The 23,953-nt window shown below is 41.8% G+C and overlaps 3 protein-coding genes across 4 annotated transcripts; 1 reads left to right on the forward strand and 2 right to left on the reverse strand.

The window, feature by feature from the left end:
* Positions 1-200: 200 nt before the first annotated feature.
* il23r (interleukin 23 receptor) lies at positions 201-11,880 on the reverse strand. 2 transcript variants are annotated; one of them, XM_068702439.1, is made up of 17 exons: positions 11,142-11,880; positions 10,762-10,873; positions 10,442-10,571; positions 10,152-10,327; positions 8,508-8,631; positions 8,249-8,415; positions 7,693-7,829; positions 7,408-7,609; positions 7,208-7,290; positions 5,941-6,142; positions 5,644-5,847; positions 5,373-5,471; positions 5,090-5,245; positions 2,571-2,711; positions 2,366-2,453; positions 1,444-1,534; positions 201-1,146 (listed from the first exon to the last, which is right to left on the reverse strand). In XM_068702439.1, the coding sequence occupies exons 2-17, from the start codon at positions 10,820-10,822 to the stop codon at positions 493-495; spliced, it is 2,715 nt and encodes a 904-aa protein (XP_068558540.1). In that variant the 5' UTR covers positions 10,823-10,873; positions 11,142-11,880; the 3' UTR covers positions 201-492. The 2 variants fall into 2 exon arrangements, with proteins under 2 accessions (XP_068558540.1, XP_068558539.1); XM_068702438.1 differs by having other exon boundaries at positions 1,435-1,534.
* Positions 11,881-11,975: 95 nt separating this feature from the next.
* LOC137866491 (cytochrome P450 2J4-like) lies at positions 11,976-16,887 on the reverse strand. Its single transcript, XM_068702440.1, has 9 exons — positions 16,585-16,887; positions 15,298-15,460; positions 15,024-15,173; positions 14,396-14,556; positions 14,005-14,184; positions 13,777-13,915; positions 13,405-13,592; positions 13,040-13,181; positions 11,976-12,531 (listed from the first exon to the last, which is right to left on the reverse strand). The coding sequence occupies exons 1-9, from the start codon at positions 16,783-16,785 to the stop codon at positions 12,356-12,358; spliced, it is 1,500 nt and encodes a 499-aa protein (XP_068558541.1). The 5' UTR covers positions 16,786-16,887; the 3' UTR covers positions 11,976-12,355.
* Positions 16,888-17,958: 1,071 nt separating this feature from the next.
* LOC137866493 (cytochrome P450 2J2-like) lies at positions 17,959-23,586 on the forward strand. The gene is made up of 9 exons (XM_068702442.1): positions 17,959-18,240; positions 18,815-18,977; positions 19,254-19,407; positions 19,490-19,646; positions 19,732-19,908; positions 21,181-21,322; positions 21,438-21,625; positions 21,729-21,870; positions 22,427-23,586. The coding sequence occupies exons 1-9, from the start codon at positions 18,058-18,060 to the stop codon at positions 22,600-22,602; spliced, it is 1,482 nt and encodes a 493-aa protein (XP_068558543.1). The 5' UTR covers positions 17,959-18,057; the 3' UTR covers positions 22,603-23,586.
* Positions 23,587-23,953: the final 367 nt, after the last annotated feature.

The raw sequence follows: 23,953 nt of genomic DNA on the forward strand, positions 1-23,953 counted from the left end.
ACCATGTTCAACACTTTAGTTTAGCATGTCAGCTAACATTTGCTGCATTGTATAGTTTCTTTGCATATTATCTTTGTCTTTTTAGCTCAACTGCTGTAACAGTGTAATACAGTCCATCCATCTATCCATCTATAACAATGGTGACTAATGCTAAACAACTATTAGAATGTCATTCAGTAAAACTCAAAATAAACATAAAGTTACAACATGGAACTTTTATTTGTGTTGATGTTATGGCGGTCACGGTGCATGAAAGTTGTAATGTTTCTGACTCTCATTTTACTGCAGCAGGGTCTGACAGTCTTTCCCCGCTCAGTCCTGGTTCTGGTTCTCCCGTGCATCCCTTCCCTCCAGTGGGCCCAGCAGTAAAGCCTGGCTTCCCAGCAGCGTAGTGTAATTCAAGCGAAGTGGCGCTTGAATGTAATGCTTTCTTTAAAATCAGTTCAGTAGTGCAGACGGTGCTGTTTGTTTGTGTCCTTCCCATCGTCCCTGCTACCTCTGTGTGTCGCACAGTGTCGTGCTGCTCACAGCTGCTGCTTGGGGGAAATAACCACCAGTCAGTGTTGTCTCAACTGTATAGTGAGATAAACAAGTGTCCTCGGTGTCGGGAGTCATTTCTTCACCCTGTTGTAAATCCAGAGAGGGCGAATCCGCTTCCACCTCGCTCTCAGTCCCCCTCCTCCCCAGTAGGACGCCTCCATTCAAGAAACTTGTTGTTTCGGGAGTTTTAGGCCACAGAAGACCACCGACAGAGCTGAGGGTCAGCCCCAGGGGTGGATCAGAGAAATCCACCTCGGCGTTGGACAGAAAGGCTCCCAGCAATCCTCCAAACACACATTTGTCTTCCTCCACATTTGCCGGTACGTCCCTCTGCTCGTCTTCTGTCTCCTTCCACTCCGCTCCTTGTGGAGCCGACGTGGCGATCTGGGGTTTGTAGCCGACATGTTCCAGCAGGCCGTCAACAAGCATGGTCCCGGAGTCTGACGTTAGCAAAGGTGTCTCCGCTGTGGGTCCCGGCCCGACGTGGGACGTGTCGATGTGGACGACGGGGTACACGACGTCCCTGTCCTCCTGAGAGATGAAAGTGATGGGCGACAGCGGAGGGTCGCTGTGCGTGGACGAGAAGGACAGTTCACCTCCGTACTCCTGGTGACCAAAAAAACAAACAAAAGCACAGTTAGATTTGAAGCGATGAATATAATGCAGAATATACAAACGCGTCTCTGGTGCAGCAGCTCACAAAGTTGTCATTGTGAAAACAGAGAGTAACATCACTTCCTGCTTTGGTCATGACGGGTAAACATCATGTTTCAAAACTGAGTTAACGTATTCTTGTACTGTTGGTGTTGGTGCTGTTGCTGTTTTGGTGACAGCAGTTCACACAAAAATTAGGGAAGCGTGATATGCCAACACACGTCGGCTTCATCAGCTTACCGTTATTACCTCCAGCAGTTGGATGGCATTGCTGTTTCCTAGTTTTGGTAAGTTTTCATGAAGCCAGGCAGGTCCCCACGATACACACTTCTGTTTGATCCTGAGATAGAAAGACAACAAGGTTTTTCCAGTATTGATAATGATAGTTTATTATCAGAAGTAAAATGTGCAGAAGTTAAAAAAACCCAAAAAACATTGTTATTCTGCTACTGTCCGTGTAGCAGTACGTAAAAGTAGCAATACCACAGAATAAACACGTAAACGTTCAAAATCCTACTTAATTAAAAGTACAAAAGTATTAAAAAACCAAATGTACTTAAAGTACAAAATGTAAAAGTACTCATGATGCAGAATGGCCCATTTCAGAACAATGTATATTATATTATTGGTTTATAATTAGTGATGCATTAATGTAATGTTTCATCCGGTAAAGGTGGAGCTAACGTTCATTCTCTAAATCTGCTAAATAACTGAAGCTGTCACATAGACGTAGTGCAGTAAAAAGCACAATATGATGTTCTATTAAGGGGCATTAAAAATGGAAATATTTGAGTTAATATACTTAGTAATATTCCACCACTGGCTACTGTGTGTTACTAATGATGGCGATGACACATTTTGAAGCGCACACACACTCAGTATCAGATCGGGGCTGCTTTGACCACATACACAGAGAATGATGTTTTTGTCGACAGCTGGGGTTTTTTTTTTTTTCTGTTCATGTTAGCCGTGTGGCTTCTTGTTCATGCGCTCGTGTTGCGGTGTGGCATTTTAAAATCGGCCACAGTGGCATCCATCCCGGTTACTAGTAAAACAAAACCTATGCAGGTTCAAAATCCGTTGCAGGAAGACTGAAGGACAAAAGCGATGTTCATTCATCAGAACACTTTCGCTATTATAAGATGATGACTGTGAGTATGAATAATAATACCTTTCCCTCACACAGCTCCAGCACATCAGGTTGGCTATGATCGCTATAAGGAGGGTGACGATGAAAACCGCCACAATCAGCAGGCCGACTACGAGAGACAAAGAAGGGAACAGATTGGTAGAGTCGGACAGTTATTACAACTCTATAATTGTCCAGACATTAAAGAAATGAATTTAAAGGTCTTTTAATTAAGAAATTAAAAGACCTGCAGGGCCTTCAGGCTGAGAGCAGATCCGGTTCCCCCGCCGCCCTTCTCCTGCCGAGGTGGACGCAGTCAGCTGCAGAACCAGAGCTCCTTCGGGACAGTCCAGCCACATCCGTCTGGGGCCGGAGCCGGGCACCGTCACTGGAGGAGAGCAAATGTCACAATTACTGTTGTTGTAGTCATTTTGCGTGTGGCAGTTAGGCAATCAGTAATCAGTAATTGAAGGCACATGGGGTTAAGTGTCTGGCCCAAGGACACATCAAAATGGACTGGATGAACCCGGGGATCGAACCGCCGGTCTTCGGAGTGGGAGGCGACCTGCTCTACCTCTGAAAGGAAAGTCTTGACCTTGGAAACAACATAAACAATCTCAATCTCTAAATTGACTACTGCTGAACTATGAATTTTCAATCGTGGACCACAAGTCCTTAAAGGGGACAATGAAAGCTCACTTTTTTCAGCGGTTGTTCGCAAACATTTTGGTTTCTGGAGTAACTACCAACCAGGCGGCAAACTTCCGGTTCTGAAGAGTAAAGCCAATGTGTCTTAAACTTGCATTCTTTCTAATGGCCAGCAGGGGGCGACTCTTCTGGTTGCAAAAAATGACTCTACTTCTCTCTTGATTTATTCCCTCAGTAAACATTGTAAACATGAGTTTATGGTCTCAATCTCTAGTTTACAGTCTTCTTCTATACAGCATGATGTTCATTTAGTACATTATGCTCCATTTAGAGTCAAACAGACCATAAAGCAGGGGGATGCTTTAGGGCGGGGGACTGCTGTTTTAAAGCCTCGAGTTTGACAGTCTGACTCTCGACTAAAGTCAAACTTTAGATAAAATGACTTATAGAAGTGATTGCATCCAGACCACACACACATAAGATGTCACAAAAGAAACAGGAAAAAGTAAGCTCTCAGGTGTTTTCACACTGAAGCTCCAGAAATAATGTGCGAAGCGCGCTGGTTAGTAGCAAACCATAACGGTTGCATGTGTGCAGGTAGCCACATGGCTTCCTGTTCGTGGTCAAACACAGTTCTAGAGAACTGTGTTTCACAGAAGGTTCTGTGAAAAAACGATGACAACCAGTGTTTGAAACATCAGTTTGCTCACTAGTGAACAGCTGCATTCCACAGTTGTAGATTGAGAATCCAAGAGGTTTATAGCATACAACTCCAAGACAGGCTTCCTGAGACAATACAACGAGCAAATGTTAAACTAGAACTATGCCGCAATGTTAATGAAAGTGAACAATCATTTATTTATTTATTTTATTAAACCTTTATTTAACCAGGATAATTCCACTGAGATTATGGATCTCCTTTACTAGGGCGTCCTGGCCAAGATGGCAGCGTCACAGTTAACGGTAAAAAAAGTTAAAAACAACATAAAAAACCTATTAAAAAAAAAGTTGCAAAGTGCAAAACAAGTGCATTCCTTAGAAAGCGCTTTTACCCAAAAACGGGGACGGTTCTGGGGATGACGTATCTAATCTGTCTGCATGATTAGAGGATTAGAGAGGATGGCTTTTGGCTTCAATAGAGAACATAGATATAATAACATAATATGGCATTACACAGAAAAATGAAACAATGTTGTCTCCTGCGCTCGTATAAAGGAAACAAATGAACTTTCTTATAGAAACTGAAATGATGTGTTCAGAAACGCAGCATGACTTACTGGATATAACATTAATACATTTGCACGCATAGATACAATATCACCATAATCCGTTGCTGATGGAAGCGTCGCTTGAATTACTTTCTTCCTTGCAACAAAAGAAAAACACCACTTGTTTCTATGAAAGAAGCCTAATTTGACACTCGATATTTAAGAGACAGATTGTCTTCTGGGAAATAATATAATACGTGAATACGCCCCCGAAATGCAGATCCGCTCGGATATTTTAATGTGTTCTTCATTGGCCCATGCTGCACTCTTCCACCAAGTTTCATGAAAATCACAGTTTATTTCATAATCCTGTTGACAGAAGGAAAAACAAACCAAACCAAAAAACGTGACCTCCTCCTCGGCGGAGGTAATTAATCACAGAAGATTAAAAAAAAAGAGCAACCATCAGTTTGCTGTTTGACTTTCACCACATTACTGGAAGTGAGAGGTGAAATACCCTGCTGATGCACTGACGCTTTTGTGGGAGGGGAGCATCAATGCTGGCTGCACACTTTCCATTATGTAACACACTAAATGCATACTACGGCGGATTTCAATTTCCCACACATGTGCACAGACACGGGTGAGGTAGAAAGCCTTAGCCCGACCGAGGTAAAGCACACGCACATACGACACACGGTTAACCGAGCGCCGTAAAAGAGAAGTTCTTCTTCTGTGCAAGAACAGGAAACGACTCACAGCAGAGTTGTGTTTCCTCCAAACCTTTAGATCAAGTAACCTGGACCCAGTGGAATCCAGCCAAGCAAACCGTTTTGTCCTTTTTAACGGGATAAGTCACGTTTTCATAAGCATTGAAATAAGACCAAGGAAACACACTCAAAAAGCTCACCGCTGTGTTTTGTGTTGCTGGAGTCCAGCGTCTGGAGATAGACGGTGTAGTTTGTGATGAAGCCTCTCTGCTCGACTACGGGCAGCTCGTCCCACTGGATCAGGATCCGTCTGGACTCATGGACCAGAACCGACATGCTGGGACCGGACGCCGGCTCTGAAACACGTACAATGAAGACAGAGGCCGATTACCACGTGTTGTCTGAATCCCTCTTAACAAAAAAAATGCATGATGAACTCGGATGATGTTTAAATTGCACCATTGTGTCGTCTATGAATCTCACTCTGTTCTTTGGAGTAGGCCAGACCGGATGATGGAGCGCTGACGCCTCTGGTGGTCACGGCATACAGAGAGATATTGTACCTCACACCTGCAGTCAGACCTGAAACGACACGGAGGGGAAACGTCAACGCTCTCAAACTAGTGTAATTCACCGACTGCCCACAAGAGGCCACTGCTTCATCTCTGAAGACATTTCGAGACTTTGTGTGCCATATGTGATGCAATACCATTTGTGTGTGTGTGTGTGTGTGTGTGTGTGTGTGTGTGTGTACCTCTGATGAAAGTGCTGTTTTGATCTCTAGCCACTTTTTGCCACTGCAGCTCTGCCACAGGCACACTTGTCCACTCTACCACGTAGTGCAGCGGTTCCTCTCCAGATGTTGACGGGCGTCCGTTCCCCGGCCACGACCAGGAGACCAACACGGAGCTGCCGTTAGCCGCAGGAGCCAGCTCTCTCAAAACGGGTCCAAAATGACCTTAAGACATGAGAACACTCTGTCTTTCTCTTTCTCTTTGCAACTTAAGACGTGAAGGTTTTTATCTTCCGTGAGTCTAATATGTGTTCTCACCTGAGCGTCTGAGTGGAACATCGGCCGGGGGAGACGTCCCGTACGAGGTGACGGCGCTGATGCTCAGCGCCTGGAGCTCCGCTGGTACCTGGAGTGAACACCGGGTCAAAGCAGCAGGACAGGTCACTTCCCGTTTCTGGTCATCACCCAGAACGATCTCGTAGTTTTGCACCGCGCCGCTGTAATCGTCTGGAGATGGAGGCTGAGGAAGAAGGCTGCCCATCACTTATCCATTCGTTTTAAAAAGGACGATTACGACAGTTTGAGGAATGTGCTTATTTATATGTTATATTACAATACACATTTATTTGAGTTTCTAGTCAGTAGTTGGATGAGATGATTGATATCTGTGAATTAAATATGAATGGTAGTTTAGCTCTGAATAAAGACTGGAAACAGGGGAAATGTCCAAACTGACGCAACCTACTGGCACCTTTAATGCTCACTAATTAACACTTTATAACTCTTATGTTTAATCTCAGTTTAATCACAATACATTGTGGTTTCATGGGAGGTCATGTGACTATTTTTTGGCTGGGTACAGTCTAGCAGGCCAAGAGACACCCATGTCTAAAATAGATTAAAAACCTACTTATAATGCATTATAATCTTCTTCTTACACTATATAATTAAAGTTAGAAGCAGTCATATATATATATATATATATATATATATATATATATATATATATATATATATATACATGAAGCTTAACACTTCACTATAATCAAAACACATTATTAAGCATTTTATAATTACTTCTAAGGTCAAGTATTATAATACTTCATAATTAGTGGTTATAATCACTGTTATAATGCATTATGTGATTGTTGGTTATTGTTTCCTTGAAGTAAAGTGAAAAAATAGTTTATGTGTTTATAATTATAATCATACAGTGCTGCAAAAAAGATTCTAACACATTCTTTATAATGTGTTATAGACAAGGGCGTCGAAGAATGTGTTACCGTTATGGTATATTTTACCACAAAGATATTTAAATCTTTGGATCTAGTAACTCATCACGAGAAAGCAAATTAGCCTTTTTCCAAGTTTTTTTTATGAATGTATCATATTTCTGGTATTTGGTAAAAACTTTGTATCACACTGAAGCCCTAAATTGGCGCGATTCAAACTTCTTTTTATCCGACGTGATCTCGAGATCACAAGTTAATTCACGTTTGAATCATATCAACTTCCGTAGTATGATTAAAAAATGGGCAATATTAATATAAAAAGGCAGATATGATGAACAGCTTTGCCACATTACTTTCCACAAAACCGTCACCGACCGCAGCCTGTCGGTCCCCAGGCCGCCTAACATCCTCCACACCTGCATCTGCTGAGATGGCCCTAAAGATAAAGTTCAGCCACAAGTTGTGGGTTTAGTTTGAGTGATGACAAACTCTCACATCGTCACGGGTATCAGACTGCCTCTGTTGCACGATAAGTAAGTAATTGTGAGCTCGCCTTTTCCGGGACTTCTCCCCACAACAGATGGGCTCCATTGGCTGCAGAACAACCTTTTGCTGGAGTTTGACCCGGACGTGTTGGTACGCGTCAGTCCTGATGACGAGTTGCACGTTCTCATCTTGAACTCATAGTCAGTCAGAGGCCTCAGTCCGGCCACTTGAATCAGACCCTCAGTGACTTCTGTTCCCTCTCCCACTTCCTGGGAAACATCAAGGTAATCAAGTCACATGGCTGCTGCAAATAACCACAAAAAGTGTCATGAGCGCCGCGGCATCGCTTTACCCAAGAGCCGCTATCTGCGCGGAGCCGGACATCGGATCTGAGACTCTCTGAGGATCCGGACGTTTTCCACTGCAACAGGGCTGCTACGGAGTTATGCCCAAACTCTATCTGCATGATACGAGGGGTTTCTGGTATTACTGCAACACAAAGGGACACACAAGTGGCAGCGATTATCCAGTGGGATTGACCTCCCAGCACGCACAAATAACTCCAAAACAAAACTCTACAACGGTTCGGTAATGACTCAAAAAAGTCAACGACTGTTGCAACTGAAAATCTTGAAAGAGTACACTGAAACAGCAACAGTTGTGGGCCGAGTCGGCGGCGCAGTTGTTCCCCCTTCAAAGAAATATTACAACAACAGAGAAACGGTTTGCTGATAGCCAGGTCAAATTAGTCAAACTGTGACGGTGGTAGAATAACACAGACAGTTAACAGGAATTAACAGGATGACTCATTTCTCTTGAAAATGCCTTCAGATAGAATACACCTTAAAATCTTAAAACATCTTAAAACTCCTTAGAGATACATGTGTTCTACAGAAGTGAGAGCTTACCTATATCCTTCACACTGAGGATGAACGGGTCAGATTGCGATGATCCAAAGTGGTTGTAAGCAGTGATCTTTAACTGGTGTGTATCGTTTTCATCTATCTTTGCTCGGGGTATGGTGACTTCTTCAGCATCCTGGATCTGATCTAACAGCATCTGGGTCCCATTTTCTCTGATGAACAAAATTAAAAGTAAGGTTTGTCGTTGTCTTATGGGCGAGAAAACAAGGCAATAGCTTAATTTGACCTGTAATTAACACCGTACCTGTGGAGTGAAATGTTGTAGGTAGTGGGGAGGTGTGTTTCCCGTCCTCTCGCCCAGGAGCAGTTTATGAAATCAGAGCTCTTTGACATTTCACAGAGAACGTTTTCAGGTTTATCTGGAGGGACTTTAATTAAGCCCAGAGGATGGAAAACAGAATAGAACAATAATGAAAAGCAAGCCACTGACATTTTGTATGCCTGCAAAACCATAGCGCTCATTGACAAAAAGTGAGAAATCACATCATTTAAAATCACACCGAAATCCTTTCAATGTTCTACAGCTTCTTCAAAATTTAAGATGGAAAAGAAGTTTAGCTTTTTTCAGCTTTTCAATACTTAAATATTACTTATTCTTCTATAAGAGGTGTGTTAAAGAGGCAGTGTGTTGGATTTAGTGGCATTTAGTGGCATCTAGTGGTAAAGGTTGCAAATTGCAACCAACTGAACCAAGTGTGTCTGAGAGCTACAGCGGCCTTCAGGTTACATAAACCTGTGAAAGGTTTACGTAACCTGAACCCTAAGGTCTAGGGAGTGTTTGATTTGTCCATTCTGGGCTACTGTAGAAACACGACTCCATGAAGAGGACTTGCTCCCTGTGTAGATATGAAGGGCTCATTCTAAGCTAACGACAACACAAAGATTCTTACTCTCAGGTGATTATACTTCTGGATGACTTTGCTAAGTGTGTAAATTCCAGAAATGTCACGTATTCTAATTTTTTTTAATTAAATGCACTTCTTCTTTTCTGTCCACTAGAGGTTGTGCTGTCCTGCTAAAAGTAAGAACACGCAGGAATGAGTCCTCAAACCCGGTAAATGAGTCAGCATTTTTGCTCTTCACGTTCCCTCGCTTTGAAGTGGGTGTGTTTGTTAAATGGGTTCTTGGTTTGATGCCTGGAATAAGGTTCTGTGGCTTTTACAAGCTTAATTAAGAGATTTTAAAGTGTTGCGCTACGATACAGAATACGTGGGTTTCGAAGCTCTTAAAAAAAGGTGGTCGCTAACAAGTGTCTAAATGAGACGACTAAACGTCATCACTAGAACACTGATCCGCCTTTAGCTTTGTGGTGGTGACGTGAAGCCATGTGACCGGGGTGTAGCTCGTTTGTAGCCTGTTAGCTTTTTACTTCTGGCAATTGCATTCAAGCAATTTGTGAAGATTAGCTTGCTAACCAAAACGTAAAAGTAACATAAATGTTTGTTTGCTATATTGAAGAAGACTTGAAACTAGAGATTGAGACCATAAACTCATGTGTACAATGTTTACTGAGGGAATAAATCAAGAGAGAAGTAGAGTCATTTTAGACAAGACTTCTATACAAACAGAGGAGTCGCCCCCTGCTGGCCACTAGAGAGAATGCAGGTTTAAGGCACTCCTGCATTGGTTGAACTCAAATGAGTTTGAAACCCCTGAATGAGACGCTGCTAAAGCCACAAAAACAGGCCCAGCTATCTGTTTACCCCAGGGGTCGTCGGACTGATGACACTCCTCTTTGACGACATAAAACTAGCAGACATGAAGGACGGCCACCACGCAGAATCACAATAGCAACCACCCAAAACGCACATAAATACTCTGTAAAAGTATTGCTTTTGCTTTCTAATTCCCACAATCCCAACTTCATATGATTGGTAACTGTACATACGCCCGCCATGTAGGTCCAGTCCAGCGACAACCTTAGACAGCTGATTATTCTTCAGCTTGCAGAGCAATATGGAATTTGGTCTCCGCACATTGAACAGGCTGAACATTGTCTTGGTGCAGTTGACTTTCTTCCGAGAAGCCACAGTCTCACCATTCAGCTCCAGGGATATTGTGAAACTGGAGGACAAAAAACACAACTGAACATCTCTGTAAGCATTTTCTACATATAAATATAACTACAGAAGACAATAAGTCATATTGTACGGTATAATATTCCTGCGTATTTTCTACCTCCGCTGACATGTCGGGACGCTGCAGTACGCCGTGAGGTTCGCGCCGATGAGGAAGAGCGGAGCTGGTTTTACTGTCAGGTAGCCGGAGCCATTGAAGCGCTGGCAGCCAGCCGGGATCAAAGGGCCACCTGTCCACAATAAAAACAGAGCCAGAGGGTTTCATAGCAGCACGATCCAAAGTAATGGAGCATTTGAGTGCCTGCCATACAGTGAACATGATTCAACCCCAAGATGATTCCCTCTTTTCCCATTTTATGTGTGTACCGGCTTTGCTGCGATACATACTGATAGTAGTGATGTGGATGGATGGATACTCACGCTTGATGGGAAAACTGAGAAGTATAATAATTAATCTCCACAAGGTTGAGGAGAGATTCATCTCAGCTCATCTTCCTTAATCTCTCAGAATCCACTCGGCGGAACTCGGCAGCTGAAAAACAAAAAAAGGTATTTCTTTCTAAAGAATCACTTTTTGTTAAACTTTAACTCTTGATGGCAGTAAAAAAGACATTTATATCCTGCAGATAATCAACATGCATTGGGTCAAATCTGAACATTTGATTTCATGAAGCACTTTTAAAGTAGATCGAAATGTTGAATCCAGTAGTAATTTGGGGGGTTTTCCTGCATTTTCTTCTCTGTCAAAGACACTACAAACAATCAAGTAACATTAGTAGACGTGTTCGGATAAAGCTCACCAGAATTTCATGCCGTCTGCGTGACGTTTTCTTATCGAGACACAATCCAACGAGTTTTTAGCCATCGTTGCTTCTTCCACAGACGACTTGCTTTCTTTGAGAGATGAATCTGACTGGAGTGATCTCTTTTTGCACGAATGAGACGTCTTAAAAGAGGCCAGTGACCTAGTTCGGTGGTATTTTGGCAAACTCAGAAACTTTGAACGTCGGTGTCCTACTTCTGCTGCCTGTTTTTCATCACCACAAAAGGCTGAGCTGACTTTATATGTCAGCAATGCAGCACCGCTGCTCTCGTTAAACACGCTGCTGTTGGCAGATAATCAAGTGTAATGTGTAACATGTTCATTTTTTACTTTGAAAAAGATGCTGACAGTAGCTTCACAGCAACCTATTTCCATTAGTCCCGACACTTCTGAGGGTTTTTACAGTAACTTAAAATGTGCTGATGAACAGAAAGGTAAACAGTGGATTCATAGAACATCAAAAACATCAAAATATCATTTACTGCCGTCTCTGAGCTGACAATACATACACACGTATTGGTTTTCCTTTTGAGTAGCAAGGCTGGTAAAACAAAACTTACACTTTTAGTCCTAAAGAGGTCACTTCACAATAAAAAAAAGTAAATGATAAATCCCCATATTTGTTCTCATTTAGCTGGTTGCGTATGTTCATATTCCTTCAGTGTCGACTGCGTTTGAGAAAAAGAGAAGCAGAAGACGAGACTTTTTCAAGCTCCTCGCTGGTTATTTTCCATTTCTAACTTCAAAAGCTCTACAGGGAAAACCCAGACGTGAGCTGAGGTGCATGTTCACATGAAAGGAGACCTCAAGCTTCAACTTTGATGTTTTTATATGTCATTACAAAAAAAATTAAACAAAGGTTCAATGTAAGAGGAAAAACCTCAAAGTGCTACTTTCTGCAACGTAAAGAGCTTTCTCATATTAATCAGACATAGATGAAACATTCTTTTGTCACATAAACTTCATGACTGAAACTGTGTGTGAACTGTGATATGCTTTTTAAAATCTGTAAAGGATTTCATTGTATATTTGAATACAGTAGGTTAGATTTATAACATAAAATCTTATTAAAAAGCTTATTGAGATGAAAAAAAACAACTACGTGCACATTTTACTAAATGATAGTAAAACCGATGTATTGCAAGATATATGCAGAGTGACACGTTGATCCGTGGTGTTGGTGGTGTTGGTCTATCGTGGGGCGGCACAGAGGCGGTACGGTTTGGGACAGAGAGTGGCTCCTAGCTTGAACTCCAGACTGGGCTGCTCTCCGGCCGGCGGCGAAAAAGAAAACCTCTGGAGGAGGGAGGTGAAGAAGAGGAATAACTCCATCCTGGCCAGCTGCTCCCCGAGACACACACGCTTACCTGAGAGCACAACAGCACCACGGTTTATATGTTTACCTTCACCATCAGCTCAGAGTCTGAAACAACCAAGTAATAGACATGCAACCTGATACCCTAACCCAGCTATGACTAATGGAGGTAGGGCTTTTTAAAAATGTGGTTTTCGAATGAAGCTTTGAATGTCTGTCACATTTTATGACAATTTGAATAAAGTGATTCATCAGATTTAAAGAGTCTGTTTTTAATGAAGCTGATGTGAGGAACTTTCATTTTTGTAATGATTTTCGGTGAAAATCATTACAAAATCGAGAAGGCGGTCAGTCAATGAAGCCGGATGTTTCCAGACTGAACCTGCATGATTTCATCTGACTCTGACCCGGTGGCACCATTTACAGGCATTTAAAGAATATACTGTATACAAAAAGGTCCATCTTTTCGCTGATGGTCTCGTTTACTTATGTATCTCTTTGCCCTTTAAGGATGAAGCAACATATTACGGACTTTTAGAGCGTTGCAGCTCCTGACTAACCTGCTGAAAAAGGAAGGAAGGCTTCTCTCTTCCTGAATTTGCCGTCCTGGTCCAGAAAATGTTGAGGGTTGAAGGTGTGCGGAGTTTCCCACATGGACTCGTCACGTAGAACCGAGACCAGCGTCGGCATGATGATGGTGCCCTGAGGAAATGTCATCGACGAAAACGAGCAATCAAAACAGAAACTCTACTTTTTCAGGGAATGTATTTTTAATCTCGACAATTAAGCAAACACGGGACCAGAACTCCTGTGCTCCAAAGAAATTTGAACTGCATGACTGGGCTGCATAAAGATGACGTGATGTGATCAATAAATGTATTTTCTACATGAATTCTGATTACTTTCTCGTGTGAGCATCGTGTACCTTTGGGAATGTGTACTTGTCCAGCATGGTGTCCTTGACCGCCATGCGGACCAAATTGAGGGGAAGGATGTTGGCCATCCTCTGGATTTCGTGGATGACCGCGTCAGTGTAAGGCATCTTCTCTCTGTCAGTCATACAGGGCTTCTTGGATGAACCGACCACAGAGTCTATCTCAGCCTGGACTCTCTCTGAAAACAGGAAACGAACGAGGGTCTGTGTGCTGCTTAGATGACTGAGCGGAGAAACACCACATCCCACACACCGTTACTCTGATAGCACAGGCCTGACCTGTGGGTGACCCCGGGTCAAGTCAAGTCACTTACAAACCATGCAGGAATGGGTTGGGACACACACACACACACACACACACACCTTGTATGTGAGGGTAGTAGATCATGTATAGCAGTCCCCAGTGTAAAGTAGTCGTAGTAGTTTCAGTTCCAGCACCAAACAGATCCAAAGTGCAAAAACACAGATTCTTGAAATCGTAACCAGAGTCTTTGTCCTTGTTCTATCAACAACACAAGAGACAGTTTCTCGTATCAGTGGACATGTTCTATTAAAAAAATATGTTCTATGCAGACACGTTGAAACGCTCACCTCTTCCATCTCCGCGAGGAAGCAGTCGATGTAGTCTCTCGGCGAGGAGGAGGGGTCAAAGCTTTCCCTGTGCTCTTCGACCTTTATTTGAATGTAGTCGAGCAGAGTTTGTGTCAGAGAGAAGATCCTCTGGTGAGGTCCGGGAAGCCACTTCATCAGCAAGGGTAAAACGTTATAAACCTAGAGGGCATGAAGACGGTTATCTATGATTTAAAAAGGCAGAAGACACAGGTGGAGGCTGCAAAATTGCATTCGTCAAAAAAAATCAATGTCACAATATAAAATTGTATATACGCTGTGAAAGAGGATGTTATTCCCGTCGCCCCTCCTACACAAAACCTGATTTAAAAGAAAAGATTACTGCACGCTGCATCGGTCAAAGCGAGCTCACCTGTGCCCAAAAACCTCCCTCTAAGTAGAGTAGCTCAGTGAAGGTCTGAAGAATGAACTGGTGCTGCTCGTCAGAGTACTCGAAGCGATCCCCAAACACCAGGCAGCAGATGATGTTGGACACGGACTTGTTCATCAGTGGCTGGGCGTCAAAAGGCTTGCCTGTAAAATGAAGAGAAAATGTAGATAAGACACACATTTATTCGTCTTGTTAAAATTATTCAAATAAGACTTAAAAATTTTGTGCAAATTGCAAGCTTTAGTCCCACCACTTTTATCTATTTCATTTGTAAAAGCAAGGTTTTTAGTTTTTTTTTTAAATTTAGTGCACTTTGAGCTTCATAGTCTGTATCAAATGTGCTACACAAATAAAGATTTTTTATTTTATTTTTTGCGTGAAATTGTGATAATTAGCATAACAATTCTTGAATTATGGCCCAAAAATGTTTGCAAAATTTGAAAGAAATCCTTCCAACGTGTTCCTGATATATTACTTCCTCAAGAACGGACGGACAGACGGACAGACAACCCAAAGACACATCGTCGCCTGCACAGGGGCATACGAAAATAAAAATGCTTAGTTGTAAAAAGGCGTGCTGCCTTGTGGAGAAACATGATTTGTTCAGTGCCTTGCTGAAGGGCAAACGCCTCAGTGAGATAATGACACTCCTGCTGGATGGACAGCTCCAGCGACTTCTTGCCCACACCAAAGTTTCGGAGTGTACGGATAGCAAATCTCCTCTGCTGCTTCCACTGGTGGCCATTCGATATCACCAGACCTGTGGGGAAACCAAAACAGCATTACCCCTGAAAAAGGAATGCTAATACTGCTAACATGCCTAGTATGGTCATCATTATAATAACTACCAGTAACGTTTTAAACTAAATGCGACGCATCGCTACCTTTGTTGCCCGTTATTGCATCAAATAACGGTATGGAGGGGCGATCCACGTAGTCCTCTCCTCGTTGGACCAGGGCCTCTCTCACAAGCTTGTAGCCATTGAGGATCACGATCCTTCCACCAAAGAGCCGAAGGCTGAAAATGTTTCCATATTTCTGTGCAAACTGAACACAGGGAGCAGACCGGTGGTGTTTTGGTTCAACGCCGAGTTGACCTACTTTCTGAGGATGTTGACGACGAAAGAACCAGTCGAGCTTTAACCACAGCGGGCTACAGTAGACATTACTGACTATAGTGTTGCATTCATGTGTTCCTCTTTCGATCCTAAACTCCATTGTGGTTATTTCGTGGTATAATGCTCTAACCTCTGATTCGGAAAAGTGAAGCCAATGTGGAAGAGTCCTAAACTTTCAATCTCTCTCCTCCTGAAGTGCCTTAAAGTTGCATTCTCTCTAGTGGCCACCAGGGGGCGACTCCTCTGGTTGTATAGAAGTCTAGTCTAAAATGACTCTACTTCTCTCTTGATTTATTCCCTCAGTAAACATTGTAAACATGAGTTTATGGTCTCAATCTCTAGTTTCAAGTCTTCTTCAATACAGCATGATGTTCATTTAGTACATTATGCTCCATTTAGAGTCAAACAGACCATAAAGCAGGGGATGCTTTAGGGGTGGGGCTACGGGGTGATTGACAGGTCGTTAATCTGGAAATTTGCGATGCCTTCATCAATTACCTGCATGAGGAGATGAGGAAAACCCTCTTTTTAAATATTTGTTTTTCAGTGATTTCATTTGTTTGCTTTACTCTCAGCATTTTATTATGTTTCTTTTATTCTCTTTATGCATTAAATGTGCCGTGTTTGATTGTAAATCTGTGTAACTGTGTTTTGAAAGGTGCTTTATCAATAAAGTTTATTATTATGATTATTTATCATTCATTTAATGATTACATTCTCTCTAGTATTGTACATGAAGTACTATTTTGAGGTGCTTGTACTTTACTGTCAGGAGAGACATATTGTACTTTGTACTCCACAACAGTTATCTGACAATTTAAGTTACTAGTTTATGTAACTTAAGTTTCAAACCTCTAACATACCTCTGACATACCTAACATACCTCTGACATACCTAACATACCTCTAACATACCTCTGACATACCTCTGACATAATTCTAACATACCTCTGACATACCTAACATACCTCTGACATACCTCTGACATAATTCTAACATACCTCTGACATACCTAACATACCTCTAACATACCTCTGACATAATTCTAACATACCTCTCCAATCTGCAGGTGGAATCTGGTGGGATCCATGCGATGTAGGTCACCGATGAGAGGAAGAGCCCAGGGTCCTGGGGGGAAGTTTGGCGGAGCTCTGTTCTTCAAAACATCAGCCAACAACAGGAAAACACACAGAAATATCAAAATACTCTTGCCGTCCATCCACTCCAAGCCCAGTACATTGTATATTGTCTCCATTTGAGAGCTTAACTACGCTAACTTGTTTATTTGTGTTAACTTTGCCCGAGCACGACCGGTCAGAGCTCAGTACAAGTACGTGGGCGGAATGTTTGCGTTTCACAAATGATTGAAAACAATGAAACAAGATAACGCTTCCTTTTTTGCGTGTCTGACCTTCAAAATAAAAGCACAAAACATAGAATGTAGTTTTTATTCTTAGTAGCTCCATGAAAACTGTAGTTTAAAGTCACATTTAAGTCTTTTTTTGTGTTTTGTTTTGGTCAAGAGTGGAACATGTTTTAGTCATATTCATAAAAGATAGTTTATATTTATATGGAAGCCCATTTCCACCGCTGTGATGAAAAAAAATAAACATCATTATAATGAGAAACATTCTCAAAATGTTTTACTATATCATAATTATGACTTTATATCTCATAATTATGACTTTATATCTCATATTTATGACTTTATATCTCATAGTTATGACTTTATATCTCATAATTATTTCTACATATCCTTACGCGATAGTATCTCCTAATTAAGAGATACTAAGTCCTAATAATGAGACACCGAGTCATGATTATGCATGACTGGCAGAATCACCCCACACAGAACCATGAATCAGTGGATTATAACTATAGCTGCGTTAATACGTAGTGAATACGTGTAAATGTGGGGCTAACTGTCACTACTTTATATACCACTGGGCACCTTAATCTTTAAGAATACATAGTAATGCATTAGTTGAGGTGAGGGTTAGAGGCTATAGAAAAGCATTACGTTGTTGAGGGTCCTCACACGTATAGAAGTAAAATCATGAGGCGGAGGTGAGACGTCACTTCCACCTTGGTAACGACTGAATCCTTTTATTGCTGCACCTTTTGACACTAAGTCAAATGCAACTTGTATTTTGAGATGTATACTCAAGACATCTGTTGCACACACATGCATAGAAATCCACCCAGTGTACAAGTCCAGAATGTATACTGTATTTGTAGATAATCACTGACTGATTAGTAACTAATAACTATTTTAGCAGAATGATAAGGAATACCAGTGGCACACAGTGCATGTGCATAAACCCAGCTGGACGAGTTCAAGCTCCAGGCTTGTTTTTCTCTTCAGAGTTGAGGAGAGGTCACCAGTGTTACGTAACAGGCTGTTGTGTGGGCCTCTTTTTCCCCCCCAGCTTCCTCCCCTCTTCACTCAGATAACACCAGACAAACCACCATCCCGCTTGTGGGAGCAAACAGATTTTCCAGGGAGGCCTTTTGAAACATATTCATCATGATTTTTCAAGCACTTTTTGACTGTATGGACTTTACTGGCTGGCTGTTGTTCAGTTTTGCAGTGTTACTTCTGACAAACATGGTCAGAAACTGGAGGCCACACAGCTTTCCACCCGGACCCTGGGCGGTGCCTTTTCTAGGAAATATCTTCACAGGAGTTGACTTCAAAACAATGGAGAAGGTGAGGTGCACAGCACCGCTTTATTTTTCAAGAGTAGAGAAAGATTGATCTTTAATATCCGAGGGGCATAACACATACGACTGTAACTCAAAAGTGCTTTCTTCATATGCATGTATTTTCTCCAACTATTACTAGTTTAGTATTATTATTATTTTATACTACTATAAAGGCATTAAGCAAAATAATGCAACGCTTCTTTAGATCAGTGATCGAAGGTTACAGTTATAAAAAGCTATAAAAGTGTCAGGACTTAAATAGAGTATGTGTGCTTTCAAAGTAGCATGAAACAATTCATAAAAGCTAAAAACACGCAAAATAATTAGTGAGAAACTGCAGGTCAATACATCGAAAATAAGTCTAAAATCATGAGAACATATATCAAACGAGACAAAGTGCATCACCTCAGAGTAACGGCAGGATTATGAGCATCAATAGCAGAGGGACTACTTTTCCAGCGGCGGTTGCAGCGCGATGTTCCCTGAAAAGTGTTTACGTAATCGTCTCATCTTCTTAAGCATTTTACGAATACATTCCTTCTCTTGAAAAGTTATTTGTTTTTGTTTTTTAAATGCAGCTTGCTCAGGAGTACGGTCCAGTGTTCAGCTTGAGGAGAGGCAACAAGAGGATGGTGTACATTTCGGGCCACAAGATGGTCAAAGAGGCTCTTGTTAACAAGCTGGACAGCTTCGTCGATCGACCTATTGTCCCTCTCTTCCATGAAACCTTCAAGGGGATTGGTGAGTGAGAGCGGGATTGTGTGGTACCAAAAATGTCTTTCTCCAGGGTAAAACATCTTTATGTGGTGTTGAAGGATTTAACAAAATCATAGCTCAGTCAGCTGACTCTGGAGACAAATGTTGGCTTTGTAGAATTGTGTTGATATTTCGTCTTTTCCATCAAATTCCCCCACAGCACCAGATTAAGAAGTGACAACATGGTGCTCAGAAGGGATAGACTTCTAAAACCTGTTCATTGTTTGCCTTTACAATGATTTGAGATCATATTCCCCACAGGCATAGCTATGAGCAACGGTTACCTTTGGAAGCAGCAGAGGAAGTTTGCCAGCACTCACCTGCGCTACTTTGGAGAGGGCCAGAGGTCGCTGGAAAAATACATCGAAGTGGAAACCAACTTCCTCTGTGAAGCTTTCAAAGAGGAACAAGGCAAGTGCTCGATTCATCTGTTAGTACACGGGATTTACATCCGAATACTGTTCATCATCACTTGACTTCATCACATTTCCAGGAAGACCATTTAACCCCCACTACATCATAACGACCGCAGTGAGTAACATCATCTCGTCCGTGCTCTTCGGACATCGCTTTGAATACAGTGATCAAAGCTTTCGAAAGGTTCTGGAGTTGGACAACGAGGCCATTCTGCTCGCCGGCTCTCCTGTGGCTCAGGTAACTCCCTGCTCCGTCTCAACTATCAAGTTGTGATCACCCAACAAACTGTTGGTCTACAACTTGAGTTTGTCCCCATCAACAGCTGTATGATGCGTTTCCTGGCTTGCTGAAGCACCTGCCAGGACCTCACCGGACTATCCACAACAACTACAAGCAGATCCTGGTTTTCCTGAAAAAGCAAGTGGAGAAGCACCAGGAGGAGTGGAACCCTGAGGACCCTCGTGATTTTATCGATGTATACTTGGCCGAGATGGAGAAGGTAAGATCCCTCCGTGGGATCCTGACAAAGGATAGGTTCACAAAGTTTTCACATTTGTCTTAAAACAATCAGCAGGTGTCCATATAAAACTATAGATGCAGCTGCATCAGTCAGAGCTAGTGACGTGGTATGAACAGCAAGAAAGACTTCTAATGGCAGGAGGAAGAGGAGGAAGAGGAGGTGGATGGGTCAAAGAACACAGGACTTTCATCCATGAGACTACAGTGTTGTTGTTGAGTTACTGTAAAGTTACTCCTAAACCTAAGTAAGTGGTTTTGTTACCGAAACCTAAGGTTACATTGTTTCCGTGGTGCAGACACTTAATCCGAACACACTTTGTGAAGAGAGACACAAAGTGACTCACAATGACTGTAAAATGACTGTACTTATTGTAAGTCGCTTTGGATAAAAGCGTCTGCTAAATGACTGTAATGTAATGTAAAAAAGAGTAAAACAACTACGAGAGTCAAAATGACTACAAAGAGACACATTACCACAAAGAGACACAAAACGACTACAAAGAGACACAAAATGACCACAAAGATACACAAAACAACTACAAAGAGACACAATATGACCACAAAGAGACACAAAACTACTACAAAGAGACACAAAATGACCACAAAGAGACACAAAACTAGTTTGTGTCTCTTTGTGGTCATTTTGTGTCTCTTTGTAGTAGTTTTGTGTCTCTTTGTGGTAATGTGTCTCTTTGTGGTCGTTTTGTGTCTCTTTGTACTTACAAAGAGACACAAAATGACCACAGAGAGACACATTACCACAAAGAGACACAAAACTACTACAAAGAGACACAAAATGACCACAAAGAGACAGAAAACAACTACAAACGACTACAATAAGGGGCAAAACAACCACAGACAAAATTAGCTACAAAAAGACAAAAACGACTACAAAGAGACAGAAAACAACAGCAAAAAGAGGCTAAGCAACTATAAAGTCTGTGTGTCTTGGTCCTACATTGGAGAGGTGGTGCGGCCTTTCGCGCCCAGTCTCACAGTCTGACCATGGTGATGGAGGACAAAATCCCCAAAGTTCTGCCTGACTCAGAATCTGTACCGGCTGATGAACCAAGAGTTCCAATGAGCCATGCTGAGACGGCGCTGCTAATGTTAACACACTTTTGCATGATTTGCAGGTAAAGTAGGAGTAAAATTTGTTTGAAAGAAAGTCCACTATCCAGTAAACGAGGACTGTTAAATAATAGCATTTGACAGCGCAGCACAATGTATGATGTTGATGAAACTTTTCCAGAAAGAGAAGGATCCCCAGGCTGGCTTCAACATTGAAAGCCTGGTGGTTTGTACTCTCGACCTGATTGAGGCTGGTACAGAATCAAGTGCCACCACTTTACGCTGGGCCCTCGTCTACATGATGCACTACCCAGAGATACAGGGTTCGTATCGTATCAAACACATTGAGCACGAGAGTATTCTCATGAGGATTATACATGGTTTTGTGCTTTTTTTTCAAAGTTGCCTAATGTCCGGTGGCTCTGCTTCCTTGCTCAGAGAAAGTCCAGGCAGAGATAGACCGAGTGATCGGACAGTCTCGTCAGCCCACCGTGGCCGACAGGCCCAGAATGCCTTATACCGACGCCGTCGTCCATGAGACTCAAAGGATGGGAAATATCGTTCCCTTGGGATTCCCCAAAATGGCCAGTAAAGACACTACACTGGGAGGATATTTAATACCCAAAGTAAAGGACTATTTACCAGGCTCACCCACATATAAATGACAAGCTGTGACAAGTTATTTATACATGACTGATATCAACATCTCATGCTTATTTTCTTTTCCAGGGCACAGCTATAACCACAAATCTCGCATCTGTGCTGTTTGATAAGAATGAGTGGGCGACTCCGGATAACTTCAATCCCGAGCATTTCTTGGATTCTGAGGGCCAGTTCCGCAGAAGAGAGGCCTTCCTACCGTTTTCAGCAGGTTTGATCGATTACACCTTCAGTGATACTGTACTGCAGGGATGACACATTTTTATAGGCCAACCCTGAAGTTAGCATAGCACAAAAAGCCAATGGGATTTTGTTTTTCCATTGGCTTTTGGATGATTGCAGAAAATGAACTCTGTCGCAACACAAACGTTTATGATACTTACACGTTTTTTTCAGCAAGATAAAAGCTAACTAGAAACTACACCACTGTCACATGAGTGCGAGTATAAACAATAAGGCTGTGAAGGCAAACTAGTTGCAAAAGCTTAAAAATTCAAAACCTTAAAATCGTTTAAGCTTGTGTTAACCTCAGACCTTATTTCAAGCATCTAACCAAAAACCCATTCAAAAAATCTTTGAAACGAGGGAACCGGAAGTGCAAAAATAGTAATTAATTTCAGGGTTTTAGGGCTCCTGCAGCATTCTATTTGGCTCATAGGAATTGCTACCATCACACACCATATCACCAACATACAGTAGTTGTTAGTTGATAGTAAGACGTGGTTTAGCGGTTTAACCTTAAGCTGCTGTCGACTGTTTCCCCTCAGGTAAACGTGTGTGTATAGGGGAGCACCTGGCCAGGATGGAGCTGTTCCTTCTCTTTACGTCTCTCCTCCAACGCTTCACCTTCTCTCCTGTCCCTGGAGAAATGCCCAGCTTGGAGGGTGTGATGGGCTTCACCTATTCCCCCGAAGAGTTCAGGGTCCTGGCTGAGCCTCGCTGACAACACAATCGAAGATCTGACTCGCATTGGATCGATTACTGAACAAGCCTATTGAACATAGACCAGCCTATTGAACACCTACAAAATGTCACTCAAAAAGACACGTACCAACCAGGAAGAAACTAAAAATGACCACAAAGAAACATAAAACAACTACAAAGAGACACAAAATGACTACAACAAGAACAAAACATCTACAAAGAGATGCAAAACAGCCACAAAGAGACTCAAAATGACTAGGAAAAGGGACAAACCAACTATATAGAGATTCAAAATGATGAGAAAGAGAGACAAAACAACCACAAAGAGACTCAAAATGACTAGGAAAAGGGGGAAACCAACTATATAGAGATTCAAAATGACGAGAAAGAGAGACAAAACAACCACAAAGAGACACAAGGCAACTATCAAAAGAGCAAAAAGAACACACAAAGAAATACAACTATACAAGTCTGTGTGTCTGTACGAAATCAATTTTAAAAAATCTACTATTCTACAACATGAACTGATACAGTATTGATCTCTCAATGGTCTGACAAGCCTGTATCTACTGAATGTCATTAACTTATGGCATTCATAAACTGTTGAACCATTAATTGTTGCATTATATAATGAGCTGATTCTGAGCAGATCATTCACCAGTATGGAGCAACAGGAGACCATGATATATTATTGTCATATATCCATTAGCTGATTATGTCTTATGTAGTAGCTCCACATAAGTTATGCATGATTTTCATTCACATCTAGCAAAATATATCGAAATTGATTCCAGCGTCTATACGTGCGAATCAAAGCCTCACTGAAGTTCTCTGCTTTTGCCTTTAATTGAGGTGACGGTCATCACCCTTATCATTTATTCTGTTTATACAAAGCACAACTTCTTTAAGTAGTGATTGCTCAAAACTTGTAAAAGAATGTTTTAAAAGTCTGTATTAAGAATGTTTTATTCTGTTCTTAAATCAATAAATGTTTGTGGTTGAATCCCAGAGTTGGCCTTTCACATTAATTGATTAATGACAATTTAGAGAAGTCATGGTTTTGTTGAAAAGGCAGTGAGCATCAAAACCTCAACACAATCACACTAGCTGAGAAGTATTGAACTTTGCATAATGATCTTTTGTTCTTATCTTTGAAAATGACAAACATTAGAAACCAGTCTTTAGCTGTGTACCGTAGTGGTCCAACCCATTTCCACTTTAACCTGCAACTGCACAGTGAGTTCAGATCAGATCAGTTACATGACTTTTATTCCCACTGCACTCTGTATTTTGGGCTTGACTCTGATTACACTATGACGATGCACTTTAAGTGAAAGGTTCCTGAAAGACTGGAGAGGTTTTGCACTTGT

The sequence above is a fragment of the Cebidichthys violaceus genome, unplaced genomic scaffold (assembly GCF_023349555.1).
Source record: "Cebidichthys violaceus isolate CVI_PGR_0920_01 unplaced genomic scaffold, fCebVio1.0.p SCAF_84, whole genome shotgun sequence".
Lineage (NCBI taxonomy): Eukaryota > Metazoa > Chordata > Actinopteri > Perciformes > Stichaeidae > Cebidichthys > Cebidichthys violaceus.